The 12,500-nt window shown below is 44.8% G+C and overlaps 1 protein-coding gene across 1 annotated transcript in view; it reads left to right on the forward strand.

Annotated features, from left to right (window-relative positions):
• LOC308378558 (cadherin-18-like) overlaps window positions 1-12,500 on the forward strand; it is a gene marked incomplete at both ends in the record, with an annotated part of 113,313 nt that overhangs the window by 38,063 nt on the left and 62,750 nt on the right. Inside the window, one exon of the mRNA XM_080855499.1 lies at window positions 555-674. Coding sequence (XP_080711625.1) covers window positions 555-674 — 120 coding nt within the window. The remainder of the gene's footprint in view (window positions 1-554; window positions 675-12,500) is intronic.

The raw sequence follows: 12,500 nt of genomic DNA on the forward strand, positions 1-12,500 counted from the left end.
TCTCTTTCCTACCTCTTCATTTTCTCTCACTTCTTTTTTCACTCTGCCTGTTATTGTCCACACCAAACCCCATTTAATTAAACCCCCTTTCAAAAGACCTTGGCAAGTTCCTTTTACCAAGGGTTTTATAACAGATCAATCAGCGTGGTACACCTACGGACTGGCTTGAAATCCAATACGACGTGTGGAGCTTTAAACACGGTACGGCATCTTGCAGTGTTCAGTGCTTCAGACCCGCTCAGTGAAAAGTGAGATGCGCTTTGAGAGAGAGAGAGAGAGAGAAAGAGAGAGAGGAAGAAAGAATGAAAAAAGAAGGAAAAACAAAACAGAATGAATATTAAATGTGATGGCTTCATTCTGAATGGCAAATTCCATTCTGTTTCTCTCTGTGTTTGTCTTCCCTCTGGATTCTTCACTGCTCACACTGGAGGGCTTCAGTTTCCTCTGGGCTGAGCTTTCCACAGACACCTCCATGAGCAGCACACACAACACACAGGGTCTCTCTATCTGGATGATCCACCAGACACGACGTTCAATGTGATTCTCTTCCACAGGCACATCGGTGTTCCAGGTGACGGCGACAGACGCGGATGATCCCACGTACGGCAACAGCGCTCGCGTGGTCTACAGCATCCTGCAGGGCCAACCCTACTTCTCAGTGGACCCCATGACAGGTAGGACCAACCCCCCCCCCCCCCCCCCCCATCAGCCACTTGCATCTGGGTTCAAATCTATACTTTTCCTAGCTCAAGTTGAGGCTTGGGAAAATGCATTGTGAATGCAAATCCACCATATTATGTTATTTATAATACAATTGGGTTCTGTCATAAGTTAGCTGTTTCTGATTGGACGAGAGACGTTCCATGCGTTGGACAACCCAACTCGGACTTTTCACAGCTAATAATAAATCACTCCGCGATGAAACATTCTACAGTGTGTTGATGATAACCGTTAATTCAAAATTCTTATAATTGACAATGAAACATGATAACTTTGTGTTGAAATGTTAATTGGTTGACTATAGAATTGTTTTATAAAAGCAATATAGTACTCGTTCGAGTGGGCTAGGTAAGGGATATTCCGACGGGTGTTGTTGTAGCCGAACACCACCCGTGGGAATATCCCTTGCCTACCCTACTCGCACTCGTACTATATTGCTTAAGAATACAATATAAAACCCACTGGTCTTATAAAGAGCTGTTTTGGGTCACAAGGCCTAGTCCTGCCCTCGTGACCGTGTTATCCATGGCAACTGTTCCTTGCTGGCTCCACACAGACGCTAACTCTCTCCCCACCCGGTTCCCTCCATTTCTCCATCTGTCCTAATCTTCATTCCTTCCACTGTCTTTTCTATCCCAAATGTTAAACCCTCTAACCCCTTTATCCATTTATCGTTTAACCCCATAACACCGTCAGTAATCCCCCCATAACCTCTACTCTCGTAGCACTTCTCTCCTGCTAACTGTGCTGAGCCTTGTGTCCTGATAGCCCTAAATCCTAAAACCCAAATCCATATTTAAGCCCTCTCTTTAACAACTGACCCTTCTCCCACATTGTAATCGCTGTCTGCAAACCCCTTACCCCTAACTCTTCACTCCTTATCTCAATCCTCCATCATGAGACACCTGTAGCTGTCGCATAACCCTAAACCTCAACATGGAAGCTCCTTAAGTCCAGGACTTAAGTGTTTAATTAAAAAAAAAATGTACAGCCGGTTTGTGTGCTTTTTATAAATAGTATGAATTGAATATCTCTCACATATTACGTAAATTATATACCTCGTCTAATGAGCTTCGTTTAGCACTGCCGTCTGTGCAAGTACAGCAATGTAGACTATTCTCATTCGTAGTTCCAAGTTGGTGGAACGAGCTGCCTAGCACTACCAGAGCCGGGGCGTCCCTCTCTACCTTTAAGAAGCTCTTGAAGACCCAACTCTTCAGAGAGCACCTCCCTTCCTAACTTGCACTTCTACTAGTACTTAACTTGCATTAACAGTCATTCCATTCCTGCACTTCTTTTCTATTTCTTATGTAAAATAGTTTGTCTTGTTACACTAGGTCTCTTTTGCTTGTAGCTTGATTGTTTTCTCCCTTGTACGTCACTTTGGATAAAAGCGTCTGCTAAATGACTAAATGTAAATGTAAATACCATTATTTTGTTCACATTGTTTGAAGCACTTATGGCCTCATTGCATTTCTCTACCCCTAGTTATTATGTTTTCTGCCCACAGTTATGATATCTCCAAACAACTATTTACCGAGCCTTCTCTCCTCTTTAAACTCCCCAGTCTGTGTGCCCTGACCCAAGCCAACCCTGAAACCATGCAGCCCCACCCCCCCCCCATTCCACTCCCTATCCCCTCCAGCCCCTTCCACGGCCTTATCCCCCCCGCAACCCTTCTAATCAGCTAGTCTGAGTTCTGCCGGTGACGCACCAATCTCCGCCGCCTCATCTCTGAGTCACGCCCGGTGTGCCAGCCAACCAAAGGAACCGCGGCTCTCGTGTTGTGTGTTTGTTCGCGCCGCTGTTGAGTAATTAAATGCCTGCTCTCACAATGTCTTCCCACCCAACACTCTTCTCCACCTCCTCTCCACCTCCTCTCCTTGTACATCAAAATGGCACTGCAGAAACAATGAGGGAGAGAAAAAGGAAGAGAGCGAGAGGTGGCGGCTGTCACGGAAGAGCAATGGAGCTCGGCATTGTGGGTATTGTTCTGGGCTGATGTTCATTCCTTGGGCCATAATTGAGTGCATCTCTGGGGCATGTTTTTCAGAAGCTCTTAGAAAATACTCTGCTGTTTTTTTGGCCACTCCTCTGCTTTTGTTCGACTGGGGGGCAAGGAAGCAAGAGGGGGAAAGAGAGGAGAGGTGGAGGAAAGCATGACTTTAAGTGGTTTAAAATTGTTTCTCTGTTCGCAAAATGCATCCTTTGTCTGAGAGGCTTTAACATGAAATGTTAATAGGGAGACAAAGTGCAAGTTCACGTGTGTGTGTGTGTGTGTGAGTGTGTGTGTGTGTGTGTGTGTGTGTGTGTGTGTGTACGTGCATGCATACTGTATGTATGTTTTTGTGCTTGCGTGTGCGTGAGTGTGTGTGTGTGTGTGTGTGTGTGTGTGTGTGTGTGTGTGTGTGTGTGTGTGTGTGTGTGTGTGTGTGTGTGTGTGTGTGTGTGTGTGTATGTGTGTATGTGTGTATGTGTATGTGTGCATGCCTCTGTTTGTACAAAGTTGCTTTTAATGGTGTATCTTATAGGTGTTCATATACAGTATTGATAAAGTGCACCAAAACCCATCTGCTTTAGAAAGTAAATAAAGAGTGAGTGAAGGACAGAACAGGAGGTAGAAAAATAAACACCGAAGTGTGTTCTCGATGCCTTGGTTATTTTACACAGGCCGAGAGGAGAGAGGCCAGCTAAAAAAATCAGAAAGAAGACAAGCGCAGGGAGAAATAGAATGGGATTCGCCATTCAGAATGAAGCCTTCACATTTAATATTCCTTCAGTTTTTTTTTTCATTTCTTTCATTTTTCTTTATTACTCTCTCTCTCCATCAAGTGTGAATCACATTCTTCATTGAACTGGCCTGATACACATAGCACTGCAAGAGGCTAACTCATGTTTCAAGCTCTAACTCGTATTGGATTTCAAGCCAGTCTGTAGGTGTACCACGCTGATTGATTCGTTACAAAACCCTTGGTAAAAGGAACTTGCCAAGGTCTTTTTGAAAGGGGGTTTAATTAAATGGGGTTTGGTGTGGACAATAACAGGCAGAGTGAAAAAAGAAGTGAGAGAAAATGAAGAGGTAGGAAAGAGAGACAGAGAGAGAGAGAGAGAGAGAGAGAGAATAGAGATTTTATAAGTAAAGAGAGGAACATCACACTGGATTTCCAACAAAAGCAAAAGAACATGCCAGCAAAGCAGAGAGAAAGAGAAAGTGAGGAAGTGAGCAATCTCCTATATTTGTCTGAGGGAGGGAGTATGCAGCTATGCTTCAACTGACTCCTACATCACAGTTAAAGACGGCTCTCTAAATGTATCGGACCAGGAGCTTCAGTGTGTGAGACATCACGCTTAAGAGCAGGGCCTCCACCCCAGGGACCTGCACTCTAGTGCACTGTCCACCTCTAGCCCTGTCACCCCCAGGCAGCACTGTGTGTGTGTGTGTGTGTGTGTGCGTGCGTGCGTGCGTGCGTGCGTGCGTGCGTGCGTGCGTGCGTGCGTGCGTGCGTGCGTGGGTGCGTGCGTGCACTTTAGACATCCACAGAGCACAACCTGTGTTATTTATGATAAACTGCTTTCCTCTTGACATCATGCTTCACTTGGCTGCCTGTATCTGCCAGCTGTTCGGCACCTCTGACCTCATAGGTTGGCTACGTGACTCTACGTATTAATCCATCTTTTTGTGGAGGCGGGGATCTTTACATTGCCCTCCTACATGGATTCCAGTCTGTGAAACAAACTGTGTGCGCTTGTGACGTGACTCCTCGTGCTTATGAACTGCCTCACGGCCAAATGTGTAAATCCTACAAAGGTATCAGAAGCCAGTCCCGTTTATCCTACTGTGAGGCCTGAGAATAGTCTGCTTTGTGTTTGTTCACTGAAAGCCGCGAGTCCCGCAGCTAGTTGCACTGAACCTCTCGTGATATCTCAGCACTGTGTGGTGACTTGCTGAGTGACAGCAATGTTTGTGTGTGTGTTTGTGTGTGTGTGTGAGACTTGCTCGACAAGCTTGTAGCGGCAGTAGCTGTCAGGAGCTCTGAGAATTTAGAGGGCCACTGCGCCGGTGGTCTGCTCCGTCGCTTTTATTTTGGACAAAGGCGCAGGCCCCCGGTCTCACTGTCACTGCCAATCCCCAAGCTGTGCTCAGCTGCTGTGAGCCGCCCTGGCTGCTTACAGACACACAGACCCACACAGACACAGACACAGACACACACAGACACACACACACACAGACAAACACACATGCACAGACACATACAGACACACACAGACACACACCGACACACAGAGACACACACACAGAGACACACACAGACACACACACACACAAACACACACACACACACAGACAGAGACACAACCACCACATCCCTGCATCCCTGTCTGAGTGGTAATTATGATCCACACACACACACACACACACACACACACACACACACACACACACACACACACAGAGACCAACACAGACACACACAAACATACACTCACCGACACACAGAGACACACACAGAGACACACAGACACACACAGAGACACACACACACACACACACACACACACACACACAGACACCACCACCACATCCCTGCATCCCTGTCTGAGTGGTAATTATGATCCAGGAGTCTGAGTGATAGGATACAAACTGAGGCAGAACTCTGCATGTGGACTGTGTGGCCCAGCTGTCTGCTGCACATAAGCACTGAGTGACAGCAGGCATACATGCAGAGATGGAGCTCGCCCTAGCTCTTGACGTGTAAAAGACCTGGGGTGTCTTCATATCACTCATTCATAACAGAGAGACAACTTGTGAATGCCATGGTAGCTTTGGCCTCCTGGTTCTGCTGACCGGACAATTTAGACGATTAATATGAAAAAAAAACTAAAATTAATTCATGAATTTTTAACTGCTCGGGCAAATGTGTAGCTTGTGTAGGTATTGATATTCAGGTGATAAAGGTTCTTCACTTAGAATATCCATACAGATGAAATGCATGTGGATGTTCTACCTTACATTGTGTTTGCTAAAACCATCCTATGCTATGAATGTAAATGAGGAAAAGAGGCACTGGAAACCCATCTCCTATGGGAAACCCATCTCCTAGGGTTCAGCTTGGCTCCTCTGAGCCGCTCCGATACTCTGTGGCCACGTTCCAGCCGGGGACGTAAATAGGATTCAGGAGTCTCCACACAGTCTGACTGAGTGACGGGGGTAAATATGAAGCAGGAAGCTTTGTACAAAGTGACTGAAGGACAGTATTGAAAAAAATGAGGCAGCTGCTTTTTATATGGACTGACTGACAGCCCGTAAATGTGAGGTAGGAGCTTTCATACGAGGTGATTGACATTCCTGAATTTGAGGCAAGAGCTGGAGGCCTTCAGACTGACTGGCCGGTCATTTGTTTCTGCTTGATAGCTCCGCACACGGTGGGATGGACAATATGCTTATCCCTGCTCATCACTTATCAGATAGATCTGGCAAGTGGTAAATTTATTATATTACGGAATAAGAACAAAAGCATATGACCAGGTGTCTCTGAATTTTAAATACATAATTTCAAAATCCTATAATAGATTACTGATTACCAAAGTCACCCTGTTGTTAAAAAGCTGCGCTGTGGAAATATGTTTTGTCCTTAATCTCAGGGAGGTGCTAGGTCCAGCAGGCGTGCGAGAATGTCATCGACTTGGAGCTAATGGATCTGTCCTTTCTAAATCCATGCAAAGGCAACCGCAGCAGTCATCTGCTCAAAGAAAGATGTTATCAGGCCAGCTAGCTGCGCACGCAAAGACTCGTCTCACCCATAATTGCTCCTGGACATCTTATCAGGACAGGTGGCAGTCAGCACAAAGAGGTGACAATAAGGGATTAGTGGAAAAACAAGAAACCGTTATTAAATCAATCTAGAGAGAGAGAGAGAAAGAGAAGTGAGAGAGATGGAGGGAGAGGAAGAAAGCGAAGGAATGGATAGAGACTAAATAACCTACCTGTCAATGTCTTCTTAATCACAGAGTTGGGTTTGAATATTTAAGATAACTGCGGTCATTCGAGCTTTTCATTACACAAAGACAAAGACAAACAAATTATCATTTGGCGCATAGATCACAGGATCCTTCACAGTACAAAATGGGCAACACAAAAAAAACATCCAGTCATTTCATATTCCAGGTCCCATTAAGACCATTAAGATTTTTAGCACACCAAAGCTTTTTGGATGTCAGGAAAACGATGATAAGTTTGAAAGGGAGAGTTGTGAGATTGAGAGTTGACCGTAAAGCTGTGGATAAATGAGGATGAAAGCATCAACTTGTGCACACACAAGATGTGAATACACAAACACACACTCACACACACACACATTACATTGCTTATTAATATTCGTACAAACACACACAGACATAAATACCGGCATACTTACAGCCACACTCACCAGCTTCTCAGATACACAGCCGCACACACACACACACACACACACACACACACACACACACACACACACACAAACACACACACACACACACCCTCACACTCACACTCCCCCGCATGCACATGTCGTTAAGCAGGCTAATTTCTCTGCTGATCTGGGACTTTTGGAGGCTTTGGGCTGAGCAGCTTGAGTCGACACACATCACAGTGAAGATTAAACACTTCCTGTTGCAATCAGATGAAAGAGACAGCCACTCAGGATGAGAACGCCAGAACAGGAAGAGACCGGAGCTACAGGAGAAAACCTGCCCAAACCTGTCTGCAATACCGAACGGAGTGTATAACAGCCCATTAAAAGCGCTCTTTAAAGGTTTTAGACGACTTAGAGGCAGAGAACAGATGGGCAACTGTGCTGTAATTAATTGCACTACATTATTAGTCATGCGCTGTTATTTGGGATTGATGCTATAGAGAGAGAGACGTTGATACAAACACACACACACACACATACGCGTCTGAATACACATGAGCACACAAACACACATATATATATTTATATTGTATATACATTGTTTTTTGAGCCGTCTTTTCAGGGCATTTATCTTCTCACAGCTCTGTGCGGGTCTGGATTGAGATCACTAGAAGGCAGTGATTCTTTCCCCCCTTTGCCCCAATAAAACATGTCCCCCCCCCCCCCATTGCCACCAAATAAGTTGTTGTCGGTGCTATTGATGGACTCTGAGTCAAACGCCAACACTTAAAGAAGGACCAGGGAGACGAGGTCAAGTATTTGAAGTTCATTTCAGAGAGCATCCTGCACTGGGGGCCACCCCAAGCCTAGGAGCTAGAAAGTGACTAACTGGCAGTGGAAAAGGCATAACATTTATACAAGGCAGGTAGTAAAGTCAGCATGTAAAATCAGCAGGAAGTTAGCCAGCATGTTTCCTCTGGCTTTGAGGTGAACAGAGAGGAATGAGGTCTGTACAGATGGTTACACTGATGATGCAGGGGATTCTAATCTAAGAACAGAACAGGTTGACGTGTCAGGTTGGTTACCTTATGACTGTCCCCTTCAGAGGACCATGGGACCTAAGAAGAGCATGTCTTCATTGCTCGATAACAGGGGGAGATACAGGGGGCTGTTTTCTAATGGATTCTGGTCTATCACTATCATGCCTCTGGAGAAAGAGGGAGGTGAGGCTGAGGCCAACCACTTGACCTCAGTGGCCAGTGTGTAGAAACACGCACACACACACACACACACATACAAACACACACACACTCACACACACACACACACACACAAACCTGTAAATGGAGAGAGAGAGAGAGTGGTGTGTGTGAGAGGAAGAGCCTGGAAATGAGCAGGCTGGTTTCCACGGAGACGCCGAAGAGGGCCTCGGAGGGATGAAGTGGCCCGGTGGAAAACAGTAAGTGGGGAATTCTGGGAGCTCTATGCAGACTGATGAAGAGGAGGTGTGTGTGTGTGTGTGTGTGTGTGTGTGTGTGTGTGTGTGTGTGTGTGTGTGTGTGTGTGTGTGTGTGTGTGTGTGTGTGTGTGTGTGTGTGTGTGTGTGTGTGTGTGGTGTGTGTGTGTGAGAGTGTTCAAGTGTGTGCGTTTCTTTGTAGTTTTTGAGAATCATGCCCCATCGCTGATTGATAAACAGATAAGACAATCTGCCTCAGTGCCGCAATTTCACTTCCAAAGCGAGGAGAAATCTCTGACCACAGGAATGAGCCTTTGATTGAACATCTCTCACTCTGCAGTGGAGCAACATATAAATCTGTACAAACACATACAATCACTCATTCTAACACACATTCCCTCAACCAGACACATAGAGGTACAGAGGCAATACAAATGTCCCCTTATGTAAAGGAGTATTTATTGTTACACTAGGTCTCTCTTGCTTGTAGCTTGATTGTTTTCTCCTTTGTACGTCGCTTTGGATAAAAGCGTCTGCTAAATGACTAAATGTAAATGTAGATGAACATACTAACACACACACACACACACACACACACACACACACACACACAGACAGTAATGTGTGAATACTCACACTGTCACATGTTCACAGTCACAGTCACACTGCAGTCACCTGTCACATGTTCACAGTCACAACACAGTCACACTGCAGTCACCTCATCTGTTTCCTCCACATACGCTTGGAACAGTGGCAGACACACCTTTTACCTCTAAGAGAATAGGAGATGACAGAAAGAAGGAGAGAGAGAAAGAAGGGGAGAATAGGAGACGAGAGAGAGTGGACTGAGAGAAAGAAGGAGAGAATAGGAGATGAGAGAAAGAAGGAGAGAGAGAAAGAAGGAGAGAATAGGAGACGAGACAAAGAAGGAGAGAGAGAAAGAAGGAGAGAATAAGGAGGCGAGAGAAAGAAGGAGAGAGATAAAGAAGGAGGGGGTGAGGAGGGGCGGAGACTCAGTCACGCTTGACAGGATGGGACAGGAGAGAAAGAGAGAGATGCTACTTCACATCTAACAGAATAGAAGATGAGAGGGAGCACGAGATAAGGAGAGAGAGCGAGAGAAGGAGAGAGAGAGGGGTGGAGAGAATAGGACATGTTTGGGAGAGGTGGGGTACAGCTATCTCTTCAGTTTTAATGGAGCAGGTGGCTCGGCTCCAAGGTCTCCTTTCCTCCGGACCACAGGAGTAATGCTGCCTGTCATGGCGGCTACCCACAACACTGCACACACACACACACACACACACACACACACACACACACACACACACACACACACACACACACACACACACACACACACACACACACACGTACAGACTCTCTCTCACACACACACACACACACACACACACACACACACGTACAGACTCTCTCTCACACACACACACACACACACACACACACACACTCACACACACACACACACACACACACACAAACACGTACAGACTCTCTCTCTCTCACACACACACACACACACACAAGCTCTCTCTCTCTCTTTCTCTCTGTCTCTCTCTGTCTCTCTCTCTCTCTCTCAGACGTACACACACACATAGATATATGGACTGCGGCGTTCATTTCTTCTTCTTAGAGTTTGGAGTTTATGGAAGTAAGTTCATGAGATTCCATGCTGCATACCAATAATGTTCCCTTCAGTATGAATCAGAGACAGAGAGTGAGGGAGGGGAGGCATGCTGTGAGTGACGTGAGTGACGTAAATGTCTACGGCTTTCTATATGCTTTCTATATGCTCTGTCCTTAGAAGATTGTAGAAAGTTTTATTTGATTTGATTTTGCTTTGTTCAAAGGAGAGCAGTGAAGTGTTATAAAGAGAGAGTGAGAGTGAGAGAGAGAGAGAAAGAGAGAGAGAGAGAGAGAGAGATGATGAGAGAGAAAAGGGTGTAAAGGAAAAAGTATAATTGACAGAAAGAAAGGGGTGGTGTGAGAGGTAGGACAAAACACATAACAATGATAGACACATTGGACAGAACAAGTTAGCACAAACAAACAACAAACAACAAACAACTAAGAAATAGAGGGTGGAGTGTGAGGATCAGACAGGTCTCTTCCTGACAGAGAGCAGCAAAACTGAAGACAGTCTGGGCTAAAAGCCTTGGAGAGTCTAACCAAATGAGATGGGGGCGGGCGGGGGGGGCTGGGTTGGGGAGGGGATCATCTCGCCTCCAGCCAGTGCCATAAGGCTTTATAAATGTATTATGCCTCGCTGTCAGATCACATCAAACCACTTCAGCCCGCTGGGAGGAATCCCCCAGGAGCCAAGGAAGTAGTCATTGACACACGGAGCTCACAGAATGTTCCAGACTCTCAGCACAACATGGCCAAGACGCCCCCGCATACACGCTCCAGTCAATGGCATTCTGCCTAAAGCAAAACTAAACTATCGGTGATTACATGCCCACTGCGATGTTATTAATTAACCCCCTGAAGTCGACTGCATCATCACCGAAGCAGAGAAAATGAGATCCAATCTTCACACCACATTATCACACCAACTCGATAATAACGTTGCCATAAGTCTGAAATGCTTTTTCTTCCAATTAATACGCTCATTTAAAAAGTACCTATATTGAAGCAAAACAATGCACATCTCTCAGTCACAGCACCAGTAGGACAGCATAAAAATCCACCCCTTCATTAGTTGTTCGCTTTGTGATTGTCCGTGGCTTTAAGAGAGGAGGAGACCACTGTAAACGAAACTCTACAATACAAGGTGCAAGTATGATTCCTTTATTTTGAGTCCTGCCATTTAAGTTGTAGTAGATATAGAATTCTATTGAAGATTTAATACTTCATGTAATACTCGTGCACACATGTGTGTAAACAGAGATATGGTGTCAGCCTCCTCACATACGTAGGTTTTTACCAGCATTAGTGTAAATTCACCCTCCAACCAACATACTGTATGGCATTTTTCTTTTACTTAATCCTGTATTGTATCATATTTGATACATGAGGTTTTGGGACTTTTATGTCATCATGATCAATACTTTCCTGAAAAACCTGTTGTATACAATCTGACACGTCTTCTGCCCTTTGGTGGATTTCTGTGCTTGGATCTTTAATGGTTTATATTAGGGATGTGCATCTCATCACTGAGGAAGATGCGATACACATCTCGATGCACTGCCAACGATACGATTCATTAAAGATACATAAAATCAGCTACTAATGCGATACGATTCACCCCTATTGCGATGCAGTACGATTCGACACGCTGCGATTCAACAAGATGCGATGCAAAATAATGCAATTTTATTTGATTCATAATGATTCATTTATTTGTCATACAACAAATCATTAAAAAGGTCTCTGACAAAATATAACATGTATATGTATGTGTAAGTGTTCTTCGAATGTCATTTTGTTTTAACTATACCTGGCAGTCACAACACAGTTTGCCTCATCCTAAACATGTGGATCAACTGCCTCACACAATTAATATCACTTATTTGTCCTATTTTAAGGTTTTTCTTTAGGTTTTGAGTTGATCCACATGATCAGGATGAAGAAAAAAAATAAGTATAATGGAGTCTAGCTGCTAGATTTCCTTTTCCAATTTAAGGAAGGCACAGGTAAATTCAAGTAACAAATAGAGAGTTTAGCTACGGTACATGGAGTATATTCTTACCTCTTCCTCCATCCTCACCCCTGCTATTATCTTAAAAAATACCATGTCCTTGGTGCCGTGGTCTTCCAAGAAAGTTAGGTCTTTGAAACGTGGATCAAGCGCCACTGTTGTGTCTAAACGCGTTCATTGAATGAAAATTCATGAACTCATTCGTAATTTTGGTGAAAGTGAATTGAACGTACTGTATTACTGCCTGATGAACGATAATGTGAGCGTGTTC

This window comes from Sprattus sprattus (genome assembly GCF_963457725.1).
Source record: "Sprattus sprattus genome assembly, chromosome: 17".
Classification (NCBI taxonomy): domain Eukaryota; kingdom Metazoa; phylum Chordata; class Actinopteri; order Clupeiformes; family Clupeidae; genus Sprattus; species Sprattus sprattus.